This window comes from Haliotis asinina, chromosome 2 (genome assembly GCF_037392515.1).
Source record: "Haliotis asinina isolate JCU_RB_2024 chromosome 2, JCU_Hal_asi_v2, whole genome shotgun sequence".
NCBI classification, from domain to species: Eukaryota; Metazoa; Mollusca; class Gastropoda; order Lepetellida; family Haliotidae; genus Haliotis; species Haliotis asinina.
Window position 1 is genome coordinate 26,676,946 of NC_090281.1, and position 26,814 is coordinate 26,703,759.

At 40.2% G+C, this 26,814-nt stretch overlaps 2 protein-coding genes across 2 annotated transcripts in view; one reads left to right on the plus strand and one right to left on the minus strand.

The window, feature by feature from the left end:
- The window catches only part of LOC137273490 (superkiller complex protein 2-like), a 33,333-nt gene extending 30,725 nt beyond the window's left edge, over nt 1-2,608 (minus strand). The window contains exons 1-3 of the mRNA XM_067806204.1: nt 2,529-2,608; nt 946-1,085; nt 409-515 (exon numbers count right to left, since the gene is read on the minus strand). Of these exons, the coding sequence (XP_067662305.1) occupies nt 409-515; nt 946-1,056 (218 nt within the window). The 5' untranslated portion in view covers nt 1,057-1,085; nt 2,529-2,608. The remainder of the gene's footprint in view (nt 1-408; nt 516-945; nt 1,086-2,528) is intronic.
- Nucleotides 2,609-6,842: 4,234 nt separating this feature from the next.
- LOC137273493 (U4/U6 small nuclear ribonucleoprotein Prp4-like) lies at nt 6,843-26,561 on the plus strand. Its single transcript, XM_067806206.1, has 16 exons — nt 6,843-7,064; nt 7,794-7,969; nt 8,417-8,493; nt 9,265-9,337; nt 9,577-9,701; nt 11,245-11,324; nt 11,653-11,746; nt 13,889-13,983; nt 14,573-14,631; nt 16,670-16,793; nt 17,002-17,094; nt 22,391-22,513; nt 22,688-22,795; nt 23,807-23,925; nt 24,912-24,961; nt 25,545-26,561. The coding sequence occupies exons 2-16, from the start codon at nt 7,798-7,800 to the stop codon at nt 25,701-25,703; spliced, it is 1,551 nt and encodes a 516-aa protein (XP_067662307.1). The 5' UTR covers nt 6,843-7,064; nt 7,794-7,797; the 3' UTR covers nt 25,704-26,561.
- Nucleotides 26,562-26,814: the final 253 nt, after the last annotated feature.

The following is a 26,814-nucleotide window of genomic DNA, read 5'->3' on the forward strand; positions in this document are numbered from 1 at the left end:
TACTCCCAGTGATAAACAATGGATCCACCATTGACGAAATGAAGCATCTCCCTCTATCACAGTATAACAAGGAAGTAACGTTATGGAGCATATATGCAGGAGTGCATTTCTGCAGCAGAAAAGTAATGATATGTTCAAGCTGGTATAAGCTCGCCAATATTCGTGACATTGCAAGATTTTGATCAACCGCAGATTTGGGCCACTTCACAGTTACCGGTGGCCATGGATAACAACCACTCGGTGCCACACATCACCAACATCGGTAGGAAACATGTTTACTGCAAGTATGGGCAACCAGCGGGAATAGGAGGCAGAGCTATATCTGTAGACTCAGCAGAGGGGTGTGATGTATTATATTCAGATGACAGAGTCCTAGAGCTTCCACCATGTCCTTTTAATTATACTTACTGTTGAGATCGGAGGACATCATGAACTGGCAGTTGTTCAGGACAAGTGAGGTAGTGCTCCAGGTCCTCCTGCAGGGTCGGCAGTACAGGGGGCAGCCCATTAGGCAGCTGGAATGAGCAGGTGAGCGACTGGTTGAGTATGGGTGGGTGGATGTGGGTGGATTTGTTTTGGAGAGAGAATGGGTAAAGACTCAGGTCCATATATTTAACCATGTGAGTCAATCTTCACAGACATACAAAACATTTCTATTGAGAAAAGTTGTGTAAACTCCTATTTTATATATTTGTCATGTATGTCACACACTTTAAAATTTTAACACTCTTCACACACATATCCTCTCTCTTCAACAACTTTTTCCAGTCTAGACCTAGATATTGTGTTAAATACCCTGAATGAAAACTGAGACATTCTTGATTTGTTCAAGCAAATGATAAGCAGAGTAATTCTTTTTGCTTGACTATTGAACCCAAGATACTTCAGATAAAAGATGTTTGGATGATGGAGATTCCTTTCAAAATATTTTTGGCAATGGCTTACAGTCTTTCGAGGCAAAACACACTGATGATCCGTGGTTTCCACAGGAACCACTTCCACACCTCCATGACAACCAGTAAGGACCAAATCAAATTTTGTTTCAGGCGTCTGCATCTCAAGTTTTCAGGACCTCCTGGGCTCTTCTGTAAAATCATATTTACATGTTATTAGTATACACTGAGATGTTAAATTCATGAAATGTATGAGTACCTGGAGAATGAATTTCACATTATTACCTGATCTTGAAGAATTGTGACCTGACAGACTCAAGAATAAGTGTCAAGCACCAACCTGACAATTTTATGAGTGATGTCCACTGGCACTTGTCATTGTGAGCTAAGGGGCCCCAGGTTGTCCGTGATGTAGTGTAGTGTGTGATGAGTTAAGTGTGACATTCTTATCAGAATGACATGTGCAGTTATGCATGGAATAAATTTCATCACCATAAACTGCATATGCACTGCATCTGCTCTCCCTTTCACAAACCAAATAGGTTTTTCATTGCCATGCACTGCCTTCTTCTCATGCCGGTCCGACTTTTCCTTGTTTGCCAGTAATGTAAGTAGTGTTTGTAAGCAGCACAACCATGTTTCTCTATACAGTATTATACATTCATCTATGTGCATGAGATGTGCATATATATTCACACAGTCAATAAAGTACATAAACCTGTAAAGATCCGGGTTAGAATTGGTCTTCAGCAACTCAGTTGTGTACCTCACTGCAAAGATAGTTGTTTATGCTTTTCATCATCTGATTGTCTGGTCTAGATTGATTGTCTACAAAATGTCTGCTACAGCTTGAATATTGTTAAGTGTGGCAGTAAACAACACACAAACAAAAAATCTATAATACTCCGTCAGTGGTATTGTGGAGATTGGTGACAATGACATAAAGCCATTCAAACAAACAAAATGACAAAGAACATAAATTTTCAAGAAATAGGGAACTATTTTGATCAGTTGATTGGTAACTATTAGTGTTATTATGGGAAACCACAAAAAAAATTTTAAGCCAGCACTTTGGACAAACCAACATACACAGACATGGTGCTGACAAACTTGTAAACATAATAAGGGTGAAACAGATTTCAAATTTGCCATCACTGAATTCTTCTACATTTGATGGGCGCACTTCTGCACAGCACATTTCTGCACACTAGGCAACTTACCATGTTAGTTGGGCCTGTTGACAACGAACTGTAAAACACGCTGACGGTGGTGTTTCTGTTTCAGTTTTTGAAAGTTATGCTAAACGTAATACCGATCACGTTATCGATCGATTTTTTTCATGATTTCTTCAAACAGCACTTCTTACGCAAAAAATATAATCACATAAAAATGTATTTGGTGAATTATAGTTCATTCAGTTCCCATAAGTATAGGATACAGGAACGTACGCCTGTGGGACAACATGATGTACCCACGAAAACAGGTGACACTGTAACCATAAGAGACAGAAAGTAGCTGACTTGACAAATTGAAGTTGTGATCATTTGACGAGTGCTTTATGTCAAGTGTCACGTAAATGGAGAATTTTGTCCTAACTGCAACTAGTGTCTCTCGGGATATTTGCAAGTGACCTACCAAAATAAAGAACCAACACCGTAGAACATATCGTGCAGACACACGATATTATGTTCTCATGGGCGCAGACATCTTGAATCGTGGGTTTGCCAAAAATAGGACAGGTTGTTGTAAAACAGTTGGTACGTGTGTTTCTATGACAAATGTTGTGAATGTGCCACATTTTACCATGTTGTTGTTGTTGTTGTTGTCGTAATAAGATGTTTATGTCAAATCATTTACGTACTTGAACAATAGAAGTAGATTTTACGACATGGACTGGAGTGAGTGAGTGAGTGAGTGAGTGAGTGGCATTTGGCTGGACCACTATCAATATATAATGATATATCATTCACTTTGGGAACAATCTTTTGCAAATGTAAACCATCTGTGGCTACAGCATATACTGCTAAGAGGAGAGTACCAGTAATCACTCAACTTAATGTCTTCATGTGTGCATTTGTATGCTTGTGTGGGAATGAGGGTGCGTGTGTCTGTTTAACTATGCACAAGAGTCCCTACCCCACCCCAAGCACCTGAAACTTATTTTCTGCACATTTAAACATAGTTGATATATGTCCCTTATATCCAACACAAACTAGAGAAAAGCCAGCCTAAGTAAACTTCAAATCAGTAGTGGAGTGTAACGAAAGGTACTGAGACTAAGTTTACTTAGACTGGAGAAAACATGACATAGAAAAAACAACAAATTGAAAGAAATTATATTGGAATTGTAGTTCTTGTCGTTTGCTATATTTATATCATGCGTGGTCTGTTGTGAATTGGACCTGTGATATTGGCGTGTTTCAATATACAAAAACATGTATTACATGTCTATATGAGTTTGATTAGATATTGCCGGTGAGAAGCTAATTTGTAGCTGGCTTGACAGTTAAAGCTATTGGCATCTAAATATAACTGCTGTAAGCAATTGGCATCTAAAAATAACTGCTGTAAGTATATTTTGGGTTTGAAACACAAATCAGTATACTTTGGGTTTAACATTCAAATACGTGCCGACTGGAATTGTGCAGGTGCATGTCAGTCTAGCAAGGTCACTGATGGTTCAAATTCTGTTTTCATCAATGATATGAAATAGTTGGGTAGGGATATCGGTAACATATTTTATGTGACAGTCACAGCTAATCGTTTAATTAATACTTGTATCCGTGAAGACCCGGGTTAGAATTGGTTTTCAGGAACCCGTGCTCTCGTTAGAGTGAGTTTAGTTTTACGTCGCACTCAGCAATATTCCAGCTATATGGCAGCGGTCTGTAAATAGTCGAATCCGGACCAGACAATTCAGTGATCAACAGAATGGACATCGATCTGCGCGATTGGGAACCGAAGACATGTGCCAACCAAGTCAGTGACCCGATCCCGCTTGTCGCCTCTTACGACAAGCTGAGTCGCCTTTTACAGCAGGCACGGTTATCTGAAGACCTATTCTACCCCGGGCCTTCACGGGCAAGAGACGACTAGCCTGATCGGGTGGTTGACACGTCGCAATGTTGTTGATCACAGGAATGTCTGGTCCAGATTCGAATATTCACAGACTCCAGCCATAGAGCGGGAATATCGCCGAGTACGGCGTAAAACAACAAAGCAAACCACAATTAACCCTTGGTTGGCTTTTTAGTGATATAGGCCGATTTCTGTTGCCTCGAAATGGTTGTCTCGACTTGACCGTCGGTAATGGTTTAAATGAATAACTGATGGCGACACAGCATCTGATTGCTGTACTGGCCGTTATGATTTTGCATGGCAATTAGTTGATTGGTATATAGCTAGAGTGATGACTATGATGATGCCCCTGGCCATTTTCATACGCCAATAACTATGACTGGTTATGTTATAGCACCCTCTTTAGCACACCTCCCTTAAAAAGTGAGTGAGTAAATTGTTGCTTTAAGCTGCATCAGCAGTTTTATTGCTATTCGCGGCTACAAAGCATAGTGCCCTGATGAAAGGGCAAGAAGCAGCCATCACTACTAACATTATCAGCTATGGTATGATTCTTGGCCACATACCGATTGTTGGCGCTTCCTGCTAACTTTGTATTCACCATAATCATAGCTATTTAAAACAGGAAAGACTGGGATGTAGCTTATATTGTAAAGTTACTATTACAAAAAAAAAAAAAAAAAAAAAAAAAAAACAGACCCAAAAAGGGTGGACCAGCTGTCAGTACTATCTAAATATATAGCTTTGGAACCGATCAGGCTTACAGAAAAAAATGGCTTGCTATGCACCTGAAAGAACAGCCGTAATTAAAAATGGTAGTATCTATTGATGACATCATTTTGACATTTCAAATAATAATAATGCACAACAAAATTCATGTTGTGCATTAAACATGATTATTCTGGAGATTTGTCTTAAGATCAAATAACATGAAGGCACTACTTTACCACAAGTCTGATCTTTGTGGAGACATTATCATAATGAGCTACTTTTAATTAAAAAGTGTGTAAATGTGCCCGTTTCTGGTCAAATTATAGGTGTTTGCAGGTATTCATGTGGCCACCATCTGTCAACGGATCTGTGAGTTCTTTTAAGTTCAAAGGGTTGTGTACTGTACATTAGGGGTTGTGACAACAGTGAAAGAGTCTGCACACAAAGTTGACTCCAAGGTTTTTTTTACATCTGGTCACATGTGGGCTCAATCCTGGCACCTCCAAAGCTTGCTGGATTAGTAGCCTGGCACCTTAGACAGCTCTCCCACTGCGCCCCCAGTGATGTCAAAGTCGGTAATAAGAGTAAAACAATGTGTTGGAATATATTCTTACTGCTTCATTATATCCAACATTTCGAGGCAAACGTTTTATGCTTCTGTGTCAATGTCAATGTCGGGATCTGGAGTCAGGATCGCTGACTTGGGATCATTTCCCGGCTGCATAGATTAATACTCATATTGTTGATCAGTGGATTGTCTGACCCAGACTTGAAATTTTCAGACCACTACCACATAGCTGAAATATTGCTGGGTGCAACATAGGGACAACTCAAAGATGTTATGTCTTTATGTCTTTGTATGGTTAGGACAAATTCATCTGAAATGGCTGTAATAGAATAATGAACGAAACACAAGGAAACTTTTCTGCCTTACTTTTAATATTGTAAGAGACTTGCATGAAATGCATCAACAACAATCCACACACTGGAACACCACAGAGTGCATCATAAGCAAATACCTAAATTGACGATAGTACTATGTACATGAGTTGCATTAGCAACACATCTTTCTAAAAATGTTATCTTTGCTGTAAAATAAAAAATATAGCATTAGCAATAAACAAAATCTGCATATTCTTCAGTGATGTAAACATTCTCTTATCACAAGAATTCCAAGTTTATCAGCTGAACACGCATCTTCTGTTAGTCTGAGGGATTCAGGTCTCAGTCCTGAAAGCATTCTGATGTTTCTTTCCTGAATGATGTTGCTTTTCCTCTTTTCTTGCAGGTGGGGGTAAGAATCATTCATGTCTCTGGGGCCAACAGAAGTTCATCGCTGATTTAGCTTGCAAGATTACCACTACAAGTGTAACATCACAAAATCAGTTGACAGCTCTCTTGTCTTTCTTGGTGAAACTATTCATATCTTTGTCACTGTGTTATCGCACTGTGCACGTTGAGAACACATATTTACTGCCACTGAAACTTTCAGTAATCCATTCAAATATAACAACGTGTTTGGCATGCCCATGAGATAAGTTACTCAGATCACAGCTTTTTGACATCAGTGCCACAAACATCAGTTACCACGTATTCCATCACATCAACATTGGAAATGAATAGGAAGTCTGGACGGCTGTGGTAGAGGTTTAGGATCGAATCCAATCCTCGAATGAACCATGTTAATATTTGTCCTGCCTTCTAAAGAATCGGGGGTGGGACTCTCTAATGGAAACGATTTGGGTTCTTTCTTCTGTTCCAGCTCTTTCTTCATATTTTCATATTCCTCGAGATCATTTATTTTTAGCTCAATTCGTGTTGGGTTGCGCCTTAGCATTTTGTCACAGCTGTGGAAAATATTTAATCCTTCAAGTTGATTCAGGAGCCCTTATCTGTAGTACGAAGTCCTCTTGGTTTGTTTTCAAACTTTGGCAGACCTGACCGAACTGTTATTAGCTTCAGTGTGGTGGTGTTACCCTGTCAAACTATTCGAATGGTAACAGAAAATACGAACAACTAGCGTAGAGGTGATGATAGTTTTAGTAATATACACATAATATGATTAAAAACAATTGTTCATTAAATCTTATATTGAACTCCACTGAATGTAACACAGCTGGTTAGTATACTGAGTTACCGACTGAGTTATTGTAAGAAGTCGTCCTACTAATGTACGTTCTAGTTACCGCGAGAAGAGTCGAGATTTCAGAACAAAGATGTCTGCGCCCATCAAAACGACACATGAACGCGACCCTGATCAGGATTTAATGTGATAATATTGAAGCATTAATGCGGACGAGGACCATTTGATATGAAACGGGCACTCATTAGGGGGAAAAAATAAACACGATTATAATCTGTATCTTCTGAATCCGTAAAGACGTAAGTAAACATTGCAATAGTTATGTTTGTTGTTTTTCCTCTAAGTCTAACCCCAGTTTGGGCATTTCACAATGTGGATTATGTATGATGCATGTTTACATCGGGTGTTGTGTCAGAACAACGGCGATACAACCAAACAGGTGCTTGTATAGTTCAATGAATATATTTCATTTTTGAGATAAAATTATTGTACTTGATTCAAGATGTCATTCTATGGCGTGATCTTTCTATGTGAACAACTTACAAATGTGTCTGATGCACATTTTCTGTGGCTCAGGTGAGCTGACTTTTATAGTAAAAATATTATCCTGCATCTTTCTTGATAAATGCTCAGATTATATTTCAAGAATTGTCACTGTCAGCATCGCCATACTGGTAATACCTGCATCAATTTTCTTCAACGTTAAACTGACACACCATAATATACTGGGACTCTCAAGTTTAAGCATAGAAATATTAAAGTATTGATCATTTCATTAACTTCTGGAATATTCTGAAACTATTTTGAACCCCTACTGCCATTACATCTAGCATGAATCAAAACTTGCTTCATCAAGAGAAATCCTGCAACAACTAGGAGATTATTTGCATTTTTTCCATGCTAAAAATATAACAGGATATGACAACTTCACTCTGCACATGGCAGCAAATTGGATTGTACGTTGTAAGGTGGCAAAACAATATGTTTTTTCTTATCCTGAGTCATGCTTATAATGCTTGTCTCCTCAGCAATATGTCTGATGACGAAGTAGATCTTCCGGTGCCAAAGAGGTCGAAAGTGTTGCATTATGGGAGTTTGGAAGACCAGGAAAGACGTCGCCTCAATAATGATGACACTTCAGGTTCAATGGCTAATGATGCTATCGAGGCAGGCATTGAAGCTGGAAATATCAACATCACTGAAGGTAACACATGGCTAGAGGAACCTCTAGCAATAAACACAATAAACAGTGTTCATCTTGCTTCCTGTTTTCTGAATTATGCCCAAAAATCACACTTGACTTAAATTTGATACTTTTATAACTGATAGTTGACGAAATCCCATTGAAATCCTATTGCAATAATGCAGTCAAAGCCAACTCACCCACTCACTATTATCACCTAAGCTGTGTGTGTTACCTGAATGTTCTTTTTATTGGTGGAACAAATGGTACCAGGGAATCCACTGTTGAATTATTGCCAGTGATAGCATGCATGATGTTTTTCACCAATAGTTGAATTGACTGCTGCCATTTAGTAGTATGATTTACAAAGTGACAATTACTACAACACCATACTTACAACCACTCACATTACTTTCATAATATGTTACTTCACAAGATATCACAGCATGTGTTTACTCTTCTGTACAGGAGGACACTTTGACATAGACGAGGCAGAAGCCGAGAGTCAGGCAGAGGTGCTAGCACAGTTTGAAAAGAGGAAACGGGTAGGTATCACAGCCATGTTTTGTTTGATAATTTTGGAACTTTGTGGTAAGACTTTTGCAGATGTGACACTAATGTCTGCTCATTTAATTTCTGCAGTAAAATTTGATAACTGGTGTTTGCTTGGATTTGCCCAGCATTTTCAAGTACAGATTATGTTTTAAGCATTTCTGTCATCCTAAAAAGTATGGTCATCCAGACACTGAAAGTTGAGTGATGCTGTAAAGTTTGCTACAGAATATCAGGTGATACCAAGGTGTTAAAGAATACCATCTTCTGAAGCCCTGGACAAGCCTTTTTCTCTTTCAGGCAATCAGATAATGGTATCTTAGTTGTCTATGGGCTACTAGATAATTTATACTTATGGTTTCAAACTGCAGTAGACTTGGGTTTCAACTGAAATCTGCACGAAATGTAGCTAATAAATTTCGCAATAATGATATTAAAGTACAGTTATCTTTCTTTGCTTTTGATCACTGTTGATTATGTCATAAAATCAGGGCAAGTGGAAAATTAGTCAGGACGAGTTACTTTCTTAAAGTTTGAACCCCTGATATCAGTGTAGGATAGTAGAGTCCTTCTACAGATGACATCCTTACAGTGTCAGCTTGCTCATGGGATTAATGCCTTTATACATGTACACAAAGTAGTTGACCTTTGAACTGAAGGTATATGGTTTCGATTCCCATCCCAGGACTCATTTTTATGGCTGCTACGCTTGCAAAATGTTGAAAAAAGCCCTGTGTGTTTTATTTCATTCTTTCCCATTTCAGGCTCGTCAGATTCAGGTGTCGACAGATGACTCGGAGGTGAAGGCCAACCTGCGACAGTTGGGAGAACCGATATGTGAGTACATGTATGACTGATAAGCCATTCCTAATCATCCCAGCCTTTGTTCCCGATTCCCTCATTCATTCAGTAATTCTGGCACCTTGCCCTCCTCACTCCACCTCACTTTTCTAGACGAGCTTACTCATTTCAATAAGCCTTCCTCATTCTCTCACTCAACCATTCCATTTACTAACCTTCACTGCTCTCATTCATGTCTGATTCTACTCTCTCTCACACTCAGTGTCTCATTCCAGGTTTATTCGGTGAGGGTCCAGCAGAGAGGCGAGAGAGATTGCGCCAGTTATTGGCCCGACTTGGAGAAGATGCTGTGAAGAAGAAGAAGGAGGAGAAGTTGCAGGAACAGAGGAAGAAGGAAGAGGTTGGGAATAATGCTCAAGTTTTGATAGGGATGCGAGTATGCCAGCATAGGCAATCAGTTTCTGTTCAAATTTCTTGCCATGAATCTTTACAGCTTTGAATATGGAAACTCACTGAACTGGCGGTGAAATACAACTACTTCATTTGTTATGCCCCTGGTAGGTAATGCAGGGGGATATAGTTGACACCTCGTCTGTCTGTCCATCCATCCGTCTGTCCTTAATCATTTTGTTTCTGGAGCATAACTCAGAAACTGTTCAATATCTTTAGACCAAACTTGATAGATATAATAATCTTAACCTATGGTTGTGCCTTTTGCTATTTACAGATTTTTGGCATTTTTATTTTTTTGTTTTTCAATGGAACATTTTGGTGTTAAGTCTAATGGTGGGGTGGACTTTGTTTCCGGAACTCAAAAACCATTCAGTGTTTTTCTGCAGAACTTGTTAGATACATCAGTCAGAACCTAAAGTGGTGCCTTTTGCTATTTAGAGGGTTTTTCTTATTTATAATTTTCTGGGTTTCTATGGAAATGTTTTGGACTTAGTCTCAAAATGGCGGGACGGGCTTCGTTTCTGGAGCACAACTATTTAGAGGGTTTTCTTATTTATAATTTTCTGGGTTTCTATGGAAATGTTTCAGACTTAGTCTCAAAATGGCGGGATAGGCTTTGTTTCTGGAGCACAACTATTTAGAGGGTTTTTATTATTTATAATTTTCTGGGTTTCTATGGAAATGTTTTGGACTTAGTCTCAAAATGGCGGGATGGGCTTCGTTTCTGGAGCACAACTAGAAAACTGTTTAATATCTTACAGCAAACACTTGGCAGATACTTGAGGCAGACCACAAAGTGGTGCCTTTTGCTATTTACAATGTCTTGGCATTTTTATTTTTCTCGTTTTCCATTGAAACAATTCTGACTTAGTCTCAAAATGAAGGGATAGGCTTCGTTTCCAGAGGACAACTCAAAAACCATTTCATATCTTTAAGCAGATCTTGGCAGATATAAGAGACAGATCTTGAAGTGGTGCCTTTTGCTTTTCACAGATATATGGCATTTATATTTTTCATGACTTCCATTGAAACGATTCAAACTTAATCTAAGAAAACATCAAGTAACTGTCAGTTGATTTGTCCTTTCAGATTTGTGGGGGCTGGGGGATATATCATCTTCTGATGACTCTTGTTTCTTTTAGTTTGGATATGCATTGTTCTATGACTATTTGCACAAACAATTCGATGCATTTAAGAAACCTCTTGGGTAAGCTCAAGGCCTTTGAAGATGGTGAATGATGAAAGGTCAATCATAAATCTCCTTTGTGTGACATGATGGCAAGATCTGAATCCCATATTTTCAACTAAAAACAATCGAGCATTTGATTGACTTAAATTGCAGGACAAGGTCCTTAATGCAGAAGTGCATATAATTTTCTTACACAATAATCAAGAGCAGTGGGACTTTCAGTTTTCTGAATTTTTTGTTAATTTTTCTATGAATATGTTTTTATGTTTTTTGACATGACACCAGTATAAGCTGTTTTCAGGAGAATATCACATGGTATCATGAAGGAACAGAGAGCTTGAAGGATGCACGATACTGGTTGGCTGACTACTCCATTCCAAGGTAAGCCCATCACAGAATAGGAAACAGATGGGGTCAGTCCGAATATGTTTGTTGTTTTTTTCTGTTTGTTAGTTGTTTTATGCTGATGTTCCAGCATTACTGTCAAATGTAATATATAGGAATGTTCATCATTACACTGCTTAGCTTCTGTTTTTCCATACATTCTTTTGATAAATAACATCCAAATTCAAGTAAAAACAATCTGTTTTAGAAATTCTTGAATAATTTAGTCTGGTGATTATGCTTAATAAATTGAATTCATAAAGGGATACAGTTCAGTTCACTGAATAAACAAATGAATCATAACAACACTATTGTCATGTATCAGAGCGAAGGAGAGGGTTAGCAAAGAACGAGAAAGTAAACTGACTCCCATGGCACAGAAGAATGCTCAGATACAGGAGCTACAGAAGAGAATAAGGGTAAGTCTGTGTTTCAGGGGAATGTCTTTGTCTTTCTGATATGTTTTCTTCATGACATAAATTGTTTTTAGGAATCATTCAGCTGCTGTCTCACCAGCATGTTTCACTACAGATCTTCCTTAACCTACTTCAGAAGATCCTTATGTCTGTTGCCCAGGAAGTCTGGGTTATAATTGATCTTCAGCAACTCATGCAGAATTTCCCACTGGACCACAGGAACAGTGAATGGACAATAATTAGTGGTCCTCTCTGTACTTCACTGGTCCAAAATAACATTCATAGATTAACTATCAATATATAATTCACTGGCCATCAGGATCACTGTGAAGACATCATTTAGTTGTCCTGATTAAATTTTACCAGCCAGTTACCACAGGACCAACATAAAATTTGCACACTGTGGGTGTCACATGTCATTGTGACAGTGCATTGAAGTCTACACCTACTGTGTACCATGTACTACGGTACTGACCTGAGGCATGTGACAATGTATTGAAGTCTACATCCACTGTGTACTATGTACTAAGGTACTGATCTGAGGCATGTGACAATACATTGAAGTCTGCAGCTACTGTGTACTATGTACCAAGTACTGACCTGAGGCATTAGACAATGCATTGAAGTCTGCAGCTACTGTGTACTATGTACCAAGTACTGACCTGAGGCATGTGACAATGCATTGAAGTCTGCAGCTACTGTGTACTATGTACCAAGTACTGATCTAAGGCATTAGACAATGCATTGAAGTCTGCAGCTACTGTGTACCATGTACTAAGGTACTGATCTAAGGCATGTGACAATACATTGAAGTCTGCAGCTACTGTGTACTATGTACCAAGTACTGATCTAAGGCATGTGACAATGCATTGAAGTCTGCAGCTACTGTGTACTATGTACCAAGTACTGATCTAAGGCATGTGACAATACATTGAAGTCTGCAGCTACTGTGTACTATGTACCAAGTACTGATCTAAGGCATGTGACAATACATTGAAGTCTGCAGCTACTGTGTACTATGTACCAAGTACTGATCTAAGGCATGTGACAATACATTGAAGTCTGCAGCTACTGTGTACTATGTACCAAGTACTGACCTGAGGCATGTGACAATACATTGAAGTCTGCAGCTACTGTGTACTATGTACCAAGTACTGATCTAAGGCATGTGACAATACATTGAAGTCTGCAGCTACTGTGTACTATGTACCAAGTACTGATCTAAGGCATGTGACAATGCATTGAAGTCTGCAGCTACTGTGTACTATGTACCAAGTACTGATCTAAGGCATGTGACAATGCAATTCATAAATGGTCATTATTCACATCTACAATATGAGGGACAAAATGTTTTGGAGTATAATCTTACTCCCCATCAGGGGATGAAAGCTAGCATACAAAAAGCAATATGCATTGGACCCGTGAAGGTCCCGGGATGGAATAGGCCTTCAGCAACCCATGCTCGTCATAAGAGGCGACTAAAGTGAATCCAGGTGTAAACAGCACTTACTGGTCTGGGGTGTAAGAGCATTGACTTGTGATAATGATGATATGGACGCCAGCTGAATGGATGTGATGTGCAATTAAGTATCAATAAGTGGTACAGATAAATAAATCAATACTGCAATATAAATGCAAATCAATTGATTCTGGACCCTGATATGGGCCTGTGACCCCAGACCCACAGCTGAAAATCAGCTGAAGTCACTGTCACCTGTTGCCATCCCAAAAATTAATAAGTGGTTCAGGTAAATAAATCAACAAGTGGCTTAGATAAATGAACCAGTAAGGGTTACAGATAAATAAATCAATAAGTATCTCATGTAAATAAATCAATAAAAGTTAAAGATAAAATTTAATAAATCAATAAGCTGCCCAGATAATTAAGTCAGTAAGTGGGACAGATAAATAAATCAATACCGCGATTGATATGGCATGGATGTCTCATGCACTGTCATGTATGTTCACTGGTCATAGTTCAATGCTGGTTGGACATTGTTCATGTTATTTTAGACAAGTATAACTTACAGTTTAATGTATCCATGTTGGGATACACTGGTTTTAAATTGTTGTATTGTATTGTGATACATGCTGTATTTCATTTATTTATTTGTTTTAACCATTGAAGTGTCATCCTGCTTTCAGTCTGTAACAAATGACTGCAGTCAGATTGGAGATGACCGACCTCTGTCCCACTGTCAGTTCAGCCCAGACTCCCAGATGCTTGCAGTCGCCTCATGGTAGCATTCTACAACTTGCACATTTGGGTTTAGATAACTTTTAAACTCTCAGTGAGACCTGACAGTGATTTATCTTACACAACGTTATGACAACGAAGCAGATAGAAGGAATCATTGGTGTTGTGACATATTCATGCAGTATACTTTCAGATTTGCTATACTTTCTTTTTTGCCTGAAGTTCAACAATTTTAAACTTTCGTATGGGTCATGGTACACTTGAGAGGTTATGAGCTAGTTGCCCAAACATGGATCATCTCCCGACGTGGGCACAGCAAACTCCCCCAAGGCATCCCCATCTGTGAAATAACTGGAACTGTACTTGTGGAGACAGACACCAAATAGTCCCCACTGATCTTTGTTGGGACACTTGCGGCCCAGTAGTGTGAGGCACTGTAATTAACAGTGCAGAGTTATGTCCCTTGTGCAGGTTGTGAGCCAGGTAACACAATTTACAAGGTCATGACTGACAAATATGATTTCATTACGAGAACAAACATCAAACTGATGGTTGGTCTGAGATATATTTTATATGAGGTAGGGAAGAGCACCTGTCTAGGATGATGATGAAATATGTTGGATATGTTCCAGGTCTGGGTTGTGTAAACTATGGTCCATTCCAGACTGCCAATTGATCCGACAGTTGCGAGGTACGGCCATAACTAATTATGTATCTACATGTGCATATAGTAGAGATTTTATTAAATATTATATTAAAATACAAGCTGAATGTTCAAGTGTTGCTTATTTACTGTTAAAACCTGTTGTGTTGATGTCTAGACGACCAGAGAAATAGTTTGACTAACCAGGGTTTGGCACATCAGCGAAATTTTGAATTGTGACAAATTTCTGGAATCGACTAAGCTAGGAAAGTCATGCTTGGGAATCATATTTATTTGATAATGGCATGGGATGGACTATGAATTTGATAGTCCTGTATGGAGGACAGGCAGCGTGATGGTCAGTGGGTGGGAGGGAGCATGGAGGGGAGAACAGCAACAGCCACAACAATGGGGATCACATGTACAGCAGTGGTGATTATGTTGTTGAGGGCTAGACAATCGGACTGAGTGTGTGGTCGTATTCACAGGAGTCATTTCATTACATTCAGATTTTTGTTTGATCCTCCAGAGAAAAGATAGCATTTAAAAATGAAAGAATGAAGCAAATAGTATGAACACTCACCAAGTGGAAAATTTAAATCATAAACCCAGAACAATCACTAATGCACAAAACACTGAAACTAAAAGTCACAACGTCAGTGACACAAGTGGAAGCCAGCTGGACTATTGTATTAGTCCTTTGTTCCTGTATATTTCTCCAGATACAGGATATGGATGTAGAGTCTGTACAGTGGCAAATTGTTACACATTTGACACACATGATAGTCAGCTGTTCTTCTGGACTAACTCTTAGTCTGGTGTTGGTAGTACTAGTTGGATGACTTCCATGGCGATGTGGACTCAAGATGGATGTATTTCAACATGCATTTATTATTACCCCCCACCGCTCGTTTAGCACGAAGCATGAGATATAGTAATAGGCTCCATATCTTAAGAACCGTTGACTAGATTATTCTCATATTTGGTATTTAGGTTTATCATAGTAAAGGAAAGGTCTCCATCAGGTTTGGTGACCTTGACCTTCATCTGAAGGTCACAAGGGGCTTTCGCGTTTTACCTTGTCAGCCTGTCCCTGGATTTTCTTAATATTCAATGTCAAAATTTTTCTAGGGAAGGTGCAGGGCCCAGTCGATTTTGTGACCTTCAGTAAATGTTCAAGGTGATGGCGACTGTGTTTTGTAGGAGTTTCATACACTGGTCAAGGTCTAAGTGACGCTTCAAAATATTTTTGTGTTTGAGCAACTACAGTGCAAGATATCAAGAGAGTTTGAGAGTATTGTTTTTGTTGACATTTTACTTCATCTTAAACTTCGACCTTCACTTTTGGTTCTTTTTAAGTTTGATTTGATATTTAGTGACAATGCATTTTTGAACATGTCATTGTTTGACCTTGCAGTCAGAAAGCAAATACACAGCATCCTTCATGCTAGCAAAAAGAGAAAGGTTGTAAATTTGCAATAGAAACATTTGACTTATTCATCTACATGAGACTGCCAGGACACATCCAGTTTGACGAGTTTGACGTAACTGGACCATCAGAGTTTGATATAAACGGCTTTGCTGTGTGGAAAGCAGTTTTGTATAAACCATGAATTTCTGAGGTGTTACATTAGAAACAAAAGCTATATCACATGGGGTTTTTTTATACATATGTGCCCAACTGGCAGGGAGTGCTCTAAACATTTTCCTGATTTGACTGGCTTATCAGTGTTTGACTGACACAGCTCCTGTCTTCCTCTCAGAACTGATACAACCTTATTGTCCATCTAGATCACTTTGATCAGAAAACCAAAACCTCTTGACAGTACGCAATGTCAGGCTCATACAATTAGGACAACACTCCTTCCCATGCTCTGATGATGAAGAGTGACGTGATCTCCTGCTCTATTTATCCCTGATTCAGAAGTCCCCTAAATACTCATCTCTTCCAAGAAGCTCTCTGTTGACGCTGTTGTCATTTTGTTCATCTTTCGTAATTTCGTCTCGTATTATGTGACATCTACTGTGTAATAAGTGTAATAACATGGTTATTTGATAAACAATGAAATTGGTCTATGGTTTTCAGGCCACAATTGCCATGTTGGTGCTATTGTGTTCCACCCCGATGCTACAATCGGTCTAGACAACAGTGTATGCTGTATGGCATCATGTGGACAGGATGGTTCCGTCAAGCTCTGGAATCTAGTCAGGTTTGTTCCGTATATCTTTTAACCTTCCTTAACATGCATGCTTAAACTCCCTAGTTCACATGACACATGGCAATAGAGGCTGCCATGATGTATTATTATTATACATGAACTTATAATTAAAAAGTGTGAATGGTAAAAGGAGTGCAATAACTAAAGCGGACCAATTTAACTCCTAGGTTGCTTATTTGGTAACATTCATGTGTTTCAGTGATGAACCTATTGCAGATATTGAAGGTCATGCACCATTCCGTGTGTCCAAACTGGCCTATCACCCTTCAGGGCGATTTCTTGGGACATGCTGGTAAGGACAATATTTTTCAAGAATGAACACTCACTTCGCACATTTTGGAAAGTATATTTATATATTTGATTTATTTTTCCTTATCCTGACTCATGCTTAATTGCTTATCTCCTCTTCCTGGTGAAGGTAGTGGAACACCAGAAATCCCTTGAAGTTCTCTTCTAAAAGAAGCGGACGTAAAATTCACACTCACCCATGGGTTACCTCCCCTCCCGTGCAAATGTTCAGCTGATCGCCATGATACTCATTCACTCCCTATCGCCCAACGAGGGCAGCTAGAGGCACCCGGGGTCCCGTATACAGCGATAAGTCTTTCATTCTCTTGGTTTTTCTAACTAAATTTGTGTTGTATGCGGTTTTTGGCTTGTATATATATATTATTATTATACAAATTTGTGATTATTGTGCCTTTTTCTAACACGAAGTTCATCAACTGAGACTGTGAATCATGTTTTCAGTGCAGCTTACGCCGGTCGGCAGTTGACCCACATTTACTTTGCCTGGCGTGTAAACTTTTATGTTCTGCTCACACTCCTAAATTTTGTATTAATTTGTCGGAAGCAGAATTCTTATTATATTTACGGTCTTTTCACAGACATGCTAGAGATGAGCAAAGTCTAAATCTGGTGAAATAAATCGGGTAACCGTTTAATTATTGATGCTGAGATTCATTCCAGTGAGATGCCAGCCGTATCTCTGAGGTTGTGTCCAGGGTTGGGCGAGTCCCCTCCCAAGACTCAGAAGAGACCGTCTGTTGAGGCAGGGCCGTCACAGTCCAAGAAATTGAAGTCATAGAAGTCGAAGTCTTTGTCTGTAAGATCATCGCAGAATCATCCTTCTTTGATGTAGAAATCATTTGGGGAAGAGATCATCCCCTTAGAAGAATGTCAATTTTTTTATGTTTCACTGTTGATGATATTGAGTGAAGACATCAGCCAACGGACATTGGCAACTAGATCGACACCGACGGCATCATCAACGCCTCAGAACCCTTTTCATCTGCAACAGACATCGCAGATGTCGACTGCAACCTCGGACATCGTAGACAACTCTTCAACACAGTCGTCAATGCACACACCACATGCATTTGACGCAGGTGCCTTCATGCAACAATTCTCAACGCAGATGATGAATCTTATGGAGCGACGGTTGGAAGAGGAAAGAAGACTGCACTCATCAACGATGTCGACTGTGAATTAGCGAGAGCATTAATCTAGACCAACACTCACATCTGATGATGAAGAAGAGGTGCATGCATGCACGCACTCCAGAAGATCCAGGTCCCAGTCATCAGGTCGCAGTACAGAGAAGGATACACCCATGCCGAGTGAGTACACTCACACGAGTAGCTACACAATCATGATTTGTCACCGGAGGAAGCTCTATTTTCGGACTCAGAAGTCACATCATGTTTCTTCAGCGTGTCTCCGGTGTTTTATACTCAACGCAACCACTCGACGCAGACGCCTTCATGCAATGTGAGCATGGTAAGGTCATGTTGAAGAAGAACGAAGACTATAATCTTCAACTACGTCGAGTGCTGCTCCGGATGAGCACTCAACTGGATCTACACTCACTCCAGAGGATGTTTAGGAAGCACATATATGCACCTGTTCAGGAAGATCGTCACCGTCATCCTTATCATCCCATTGCTGTTCGAAGAGAGATCCTCCTACATTGAGTGAGTGCAATCGTACGGGCAAGTGCACTCATGTGGGTGACTACGCTTGCATGAGTGAGGAAGATCTCGTGGGTGAGTGCACTCGCAGGTCTACTTGTCAAGGGAGAAGATCTTCAGCAGTCTGCTTAAGTCGTTGAAGGCGTCGTCAGCATGGATGAGTGCACTCACATGGGTGACTACGCTCATGTGAGTGAGGAAGCTCACGTGGGTGAGTGCAGTCACAGGTCTACTCGTCAATGGAGAAGATCTTCTGCAGTCTCCCCAGCTTGTCGAAAGTGCCATCAGTTCTTGTGGTCCCTTTTAGACTTGGGCTCACATAAGAAGGATCATCGGTATCCATCAAATGCATCGCACGAGATCATCTTCTCCGAAGGAAGTTCTCATCTCTGTTTCGGAAGTCACATTGTGAATTAGGAATAGTCTGGACTTAGTCTCACATCCAAGGACACCAACAAACCCAATTTTATAGAAGAGGTCATTTGATTCGTCAGGCAGCATAGAAGAAAGAAGGAAGATGTGTTGATGTTTCTGCTGATAGTTCCGATATCTATGATTTCTGAGAAGTTGTTTATGGCATTCAAGTCAGCAACCAAGTTTCAAGAACAACCTGTGCCACCTGTGCCACCTTTCAACGCTCGTCACTTCCATCTTCATCATATGGAGCCCTCCATCAGAGAGACACCTGCGAATGAGGTCTTCTAACGGCAGATTCAACGTTGCCTATCACGAGGATTGCCGCAGTGAATGACAGCTGCATAAAGGTCTTCAAACAGCAGACTCAATGTTGCCTATCACGAGGATTGCAGCAGTGAATGACAGCTCCTGATCGGACAGGCAGCCAGCTATAAATGGACTTCCTGCAAATGTCAACACGCTCATAATGAATAGTATTGACGATCTGGAAACGAAGAATGACGCATCTTTACAGCATACAAGTTCTCCTTGAGAGAAGTCAACTCAGTCTACAGTTGGACTTCACTATCAGGCTACTAACTCAGCTTGAATGTGAATCTAAATTCCTCGGGAATTGATTCATCACTACATGGAAATACCCGCTGTCCCAGAGAATCAGTGGGTCAAAGTTCAAGTTGATGTTAGAACAAGTTCTACTCTCTCCGCTACCATTATGACAATGTCTACTTGGTCTGCTCACATCTTCTCAGGATACGACCAGAAGAAGACACCTACAACTACGTCTTGACTGGTTTACGATGCTGGACAACTTGAAACTACACCCGCTATGGGGAACTCACCAGTCAAATGTCTGCGCAAGAACTTATATGTTACAGTCGGCATTCAACAACCGTCTTTATGTAGACACGTCTCTCCAAGGATGGGGTGCATAGGGTTTCCCCCTCCAGTGCTGCTACCAAAAGTCATCGAGAAAATGTAATAGATCAAGAGGCTACAACTGACTTTGGTCGCGCCTTACTGGCTAATGAGACATTGGTTTCCAACACTCATAGAGGAGTTAGGACAACCAACACTACAACTACCAGTTTGGGAAACTCTCGTCCATCCCCACGTGAAACAGGCATACAGCAACCCATCTGCGTTCTGACTTCACATGTGGAAGGTATCAAAATCTGTTTAAAACACAGAGGATACTCTACGAGAGCAGCGAAAGCAGTTACCTTAGCCTTACAGAAATCCACTCGCACCCTTTATGATGACAAGTGGAAGCGGTTTCAGACATACGCCAAGAAGAAAGGCTTGACGGCAATGAAGGCTACATATCCGCAGATAGCAGAATATTTATGTCACATACGACATTCCAGAGGTCTGAAAGGCTCTACATTATCTATAATACTTGACAGCTCTCAACTCAGTTGTCACCATGGAAACGGGGACCAAGCTGACTAAAGTACCTGAGTTACTTGCCTTGCTACCCTCCTTCAAGTCAGGAGATCAACAATGTAGATTTAGAGCTCCCACATGGATCTAAACATCGTACTCCAACATCTCACAAGTGATTCGTAAGAGCCGCTTGATCGGACCTCATTTGAACTGCTAACTCAGAAGACCTTGTCAGCTGAACGAATTGCAGAAATTCATGCTCTAGTCTTCAACCACACGAGCTTTGATGCAAGTCATCAGCAGACAGCTCATCTGGGTCTATGATGGGATTTTATTGCAAAATATCAACTGCCAGGTCAACCGGTCAACAATTCCACATACCAGCACTATCTTCAATCCCTAGACCCCATGATACTCAAGATTTATCATTATGTCCAGTCAGAGCATTGAAGTTATACATCGCAAGTACCAAGTCTAGAAGGCAAAGTTTCAAGTGCCTGTTTATCCCTATATCTACTGAGACACTTACGGAAGTATCGCGCAACACTATCTCATTGTGGATCAGAACTGTTATATTGAGAGCCTTTTAAAGCAGCAGGATTAGAACCTCCGCAAGCCTCCAACCCAAAGTCCTAACCCAAACACGTCTTAAACACTCTAGCATGAGTGATTATGACCCTGTACTCATAACGAAGATACTTGTACACGAAGAGGATCGCAACTATTCTCGATTGCTATATCTTGACATTTAGTTGCATCAGAAACTGGCAGGACACTAGTTACTTTTGATGTCATCATGTGCCAATCAACGAAGTTGTCTACGGAAGACAAGTTCGACTGGACCTCAGAATTTACAATGAATATTAGAAAGGAGAGGACCGAATTATCGCTGTTACAAGTTCCTGTTAAGGGGGAAAATTAATGGACGTAATTTTGAACAGCCATCAGAATCCAGCATGGTCTGACCCACTGCCGTTTAGGGCGGATTCTGTATGCAATTAAGCATGAGTCAGGATGAGGTAAAATATGTAAATTTCTGAATAAAATTGATAATTTCTACTTATCCTGACTCATGATGAAAAGCCTCACAGACACGTTGAATTCACATATTCTCGTGTCGGATGATTATAGGAGAGAGTGAGTATCATGGCGATCAGCTGAGCATGTGCGTGGGAGGGGAGGTAACTCAAGAGTGTGAATTTTACGTGCGCTTCTTTTAGAAGGGAACTTCAAGGGATTTCAGGTGTTCCACTATCTTCGCCAGGAAGAGGAGATAAGCAATTAAGCATGAGTCAGGATAAGTACAAAATATCAATTTTATTCAGAAAATTATATTATCATTTCAAAGTTGATGTTCATATAGAGTTAGGAAAAGACAATTGCGGGAAGTAAACCTGGGAAGAGGTCTTACTAACATAAAGTGAAACCTTGGAAGAGGTCTTTCTAAGAGATAAAACCTGTGCCTGCAAAACAAAAACCTCAAATGTGGTTATTCTGAGGACACAAGAGATGACCAAATATACAGTGAGAAGCACACTTCAGGTTTACATATACTCATGGAAACAAATAAGGGAACATGTGAAAGTACAGGTGTTCCTTTATTCTCTTCAAGGTTTCTTCACAAGGGGTGTATTGCACTGTGGGTGAAACTTTGGAAATAAATAAAGATACACTTGTACTTTCATGTGTTCCCTTATTTGTTTCCATGAGTATAGTTCCAAGAAATATGTTCTGTTTTGAGGTACCTGAGAACATAGTAATGTTTACTTGCTTTTCTCAGTCTGTTAACCCTAGGCTAAACCTACGTGTGGGTTTCAGTTTCGACAACTCGTGGCGGCTGTGGGACTTGCAAGCCCAGGAGGAGATCCTGCATCAGGAGGGACACAGTAAACCAGTGTACTCCATCGCCTTCCAGAATGATGGAGCGCTTGCCGTCACAGGGTAGGTTTGGGTTTGGTTGTTGTTTAACGTTGAACTTAGCAATATTTCCAGCTACAATGTAAATAACTGAGTCTGTGATAATCCAGTCATCAACAGCTTGGATTCGATGGCACGTTGTCAGTTAGCCTGACCACCAAATCCTGTTAGTGTGATCTCTGTATTTGTTGTTGCCAGAGGGCTGGATGCGTATGGCAGAGTGTGGGACCTGCGAACAGGCCGCTGCGTGATGTTCATGGAGGGACACCTCAAATCCATCCTCACCGTCGACTTCAGTCCTGATGGGTAAGTTACTTCTCAACATGTACTGTCATGAGCATTGGCAGAGAATGTCTTAGGGTAGCTAAAACTGGTTGCTATGTTTTCAACAAGAGCTAGCTGGGCTCCAGTTGGACTTCATGGTTCCCAGTGTTCCCATACAACCCGTGCTTGCATTAAGACACTTATAGATCAAGTTGTCAGCCTCACGGACATGTTTGATAGTGTATTCACGATATCAATCACTGGTTTCTTTTGAACTGTGACAGGTAAGTATATTTTGTGGTGCAACTATCTTTTAGTTTTGTTACTGTCCAACAGGAATTGCGATATCATAGGTGTAGTGAAAACGTTTTTTAAAACATTACACATTGGATGGATTATATCTTCTGTGTTCAAGGATATTGGGGCAAAGAAGTATGCAAACATTTTTTTGACTTGTACATGAATTTTCATTCAGGTTATTATCCATCCATGACCACAAAATGGCAGAGACTAATCCGGCTTAGTGCTATTTACTTAAGGATATAGGAAATAGTATCTGCACATAATATCAGTGTCTATTATCCGTCCGATGCATGTCAGGTTTGCCTAGCAACCATTGTTTCTGTATTTTTGCCCTCTGCGACATCATGAAACAATTGAACATGACATCAGTGAAGAGGGCCATCACACTTGCTTACATCGTTTAACAGCACAGATATACATAATAAGTCATCTTCTGTAGTGCACAGCCTCTCCAAACACCAAGCAGTTTGCTCATGGTGCTTAATCAGAATCTGATAAAACATGAATAGAGTGGATAATAAAGCAGTTGTTACACTCGATAAAGTGTGTCACACGACTTTTACACTTATTTCATATTAGTAATATGACACGCTTGTGTAATTATCTCTATAAATCACTTTAGCTTCCAATGCATTGCAGTACATAAAGCAGTGCAAAAATCTGTACCAAATGTTTGCTACTACCCAGCCCTAGTATACCTCTATATGACCAGTCCGTTTTTACTGTATTTAATATTGTATTGTTTGCAAGGTTCCATGTGGCTTCTGGAAGTGAGGACAACACAGCCAAAGTGTGGGACCTGCGGCACCGCAAGTGTAACTACACCATTCCCGCCCACACCAACCTCATCTCCACTGTCAGGTTCCAGCGTGAGTCTAACAACCATTCTTTGTGTTAAACTACTGGGGTTATAGAGCATATTTCTGTGTCCCTTGCTGTTCTGTTCATGGGATAGTGTTACAGCACAGGTCTCCTGTTGCGTTTTTCCAGGGGACTCTGAGTTGGAACAGGTCTTGACATGCCCTTTTCCTGGTTGATTTTTAAAAAGAATAAGGCCCTATTTCACAAAGCTCTTGAAAGCCTAAGATCTCGTAACTTGATTTGTAGTCATACCTCCTGTACTGTAACATAGAATTATGACAGTCTTAGTGCTGCGATAGCGTTGTGAAATGGGGCTCTGTTCTTTTGTTTCCCTTTTCTATGGATTTCTGGAACAGAACAGATATTCTGCTTCATTTCTCCATGGAATTATGGAACAGAACAGGTCTCCTGTTGCCTTTTCCATGGAAGTATGAAACAGAACAGATATGCTGTTCCGTTTTCTCATGGGGACTGCGAGATAGAATATGCCCATTTACATCTCCATTTGGTGATTCAAGGGAAGAACGTGTCTCTTATCTCAACTTGCCCAGACCGATGAAGATTTGGGATAGAACTTATCTTCAGTAACCCATGTTTATCTTAAAAGGTGACTGACTGGCGATCGGATGGTCAGACTTGCTGACTTAGTTGCCACATGCCGTCATATTCAAATTATGTAGATCAATGCTCATGCTGTTTATCACTGGATTGTCTGGTCCAGACTCAATTGTTTACAGACCGCCATCATACAGCTGGAAAATTGTTGAAAATGGAGTCAATCTAAACTCAACTTGCCCATTCTAAACAAGGGAAGCATAAGAAAGTCTCAACACTTTGCTGAAGTGATTCCGAGACAGCATCAATCCCCCGAGGCTTGTCCTAGAGATTATGTGTGAACCACTTGAACAGTGTGTTAAAATGGATTGGGGGATGAGCAAGATACCTGCTGGATACACATTAATGTTGTTTTGTAATGTTGGCCTTTTCTTCACAGCTGAACATGGGAACTACCTCCTTACAGCTTCCTATGACAACACTGCCAAGGTACAGTAGCCAGGAGGGGGGTGCTTCCAGAGAAATGGTCAAATTTGGAATTTTGTTATGAAAACATATTTTGGGGTACCATGAATATGACGAAAAAGTATTACATAAAAACGGTGATGGCATAAAATGCAGCTGTTAGACCAGTAACATACACACCTTCCTTAGGTACTGAGTTTGAATCCAGGTTTGCCAGAACATAGTTCTTGTTTTGTTGACTGTATACACATGTTATACATTTACAGTGCTATAGGCATTACTTGGACTCTGCTCCCTAGTTTAGCTATGGTGTCAATAAGTAACATTGAAAGTAGTGTCACCAAGAGGACCCTGTGACATACTGTACAGCAAAAGAAATGCATGTTTCAAAAAATGAAATTTCAAACTTTGCCACTTTACTTGGTGTGTTTGCAACGACGACAGATTTTGCATATAACCTTGTCATGGTACTATTGTGATAAACATACTCTGCATCAATATAGGGCTGGGTTACCTGTAGATCTAACCATGTTAAATTTAACATTTGAAACCTCAAGCTGCTTGACCCACATTTGATTAACCTTGATTGTGGGTGTCTCTGTTCCAGATATGGGCCAGCCCCAACTGGGCCCCTCTGAAGACAATGGCTGGTCATGAGGGCAAGGTGATGGGGCTCGATGTCTCCCTCAACCTCAAATATATCGCAACTTGTTCCTATGATCGGACATTCAAGCTGTGGGTGTCGGAGATGCAGGGTGGTTTGTGAGAACACTTTCTGGGTAAAGTTAGAGTTCAGCTGGAGGAACGGTTGTGGTCTGGAGGAAACAATAACTTGAAGTTGTTAATGCAGCTGCAGCTTTGCTTAATGGCTGTGGGTTGCAGCAACCATAACCTTCTGAAGGAGAAAACACTTTGAAAACTTCTTTTAGCTAAAACTAACAGAATGTTACCTCATAACAAGATGTACAAACCTGTTGGTCCTTGCCTTAAGAGCTGTATGACATGTATGAGAGCAGTTGGACCATAGGTGAAGTCTAATCGGGTTGCTCATACCACAATAGTAGGTTGCTGGGGACCTATGTTCTTACCTGGAATCTCCATGAGTTGATTATGAATCTTAATTGTATTCATTAGTCGTGATATGAAAACTAATCATAGCTTACAGAACGGCTTCTGTAGTGAATATGTGTAGCTTCTCCTTCATGTGGAGGAGCCATTGCTCGTATCCAACAAATCTCAGTTCATTTCAGACCAGTTAGGCAGTGGGGTAGTCCAGTGGTTAAAGTGTTTGCTTGTCACGCCAAAGACGAGTTCAGTTCCCCACATGGGTTACAATGCGTGAAGCCCATTTGTGGTATCCCCTGCCGTGATGTTGTTGGGATATTGCTAAAAGTGACATAAAACCATACCATTTGGAAATAAAAACCTGGTCCTTCTAGATTGTTACTTGTACACTTCTGGACGACTGGCTGTGCCTATCTCTGCCTTCAAGGAAGAAGTGACCTGTTTGAGGTCATCACGAACATCTTGTACAAGCATCACTTTAATGAATATATTGTGCTCATCCTCATTGTACTCTTCTCTCATGTCATGTGCAAAATAAATATTTTATTTTGTTGGAAAAGAGTTTTCATGCTTCTTGTCTCAATGCAATTGTTGCTGTGGAATGTTCTGTTGAAATCAAAGCCTGTAACATCGTAGTGATTAACACCAGTTAGGTATATCCATGGATTTTCAATTTGCCCTGTAGCTTATTACTAATCTGATAAACTTACAATGTTAGGTTATGACAACTTCTTTATTCTATTATGAAGATGGACAATGGAGGAGGTTCAGCAGCAAAATGTCAGCAAGTTTTGAACCAAGCAATTTCTTGC

What these genes read in the sequence shown, in the direction of transcription:
- LOC137273493 (XM_067806206.1), top strand. Translation starts at nt 7,798, where the DNA reads ATGTCTGATGACGAAGTAGATCTTCCGGTGCCAAAGAGGTCGAAAGTG. An exon ending in ATTGATCCGACAGTTGCGAG is followed by an intron (nt 14,632 to 16,669) that starts GTACGGCCATAA and finishes TATGGTTTTCAG; the next exon opens with GCCACAATTGCCATGTTGGT. An exon ending in GGAGCGCTTGCCGTCACAGG is followed by an intron (nt 22,514 to 22,687) that starts GTAGGTTTGGGT and finishes TGTTGTTGCCAG; the next exon opens with AGGGCTGGATGCGTATGGCA.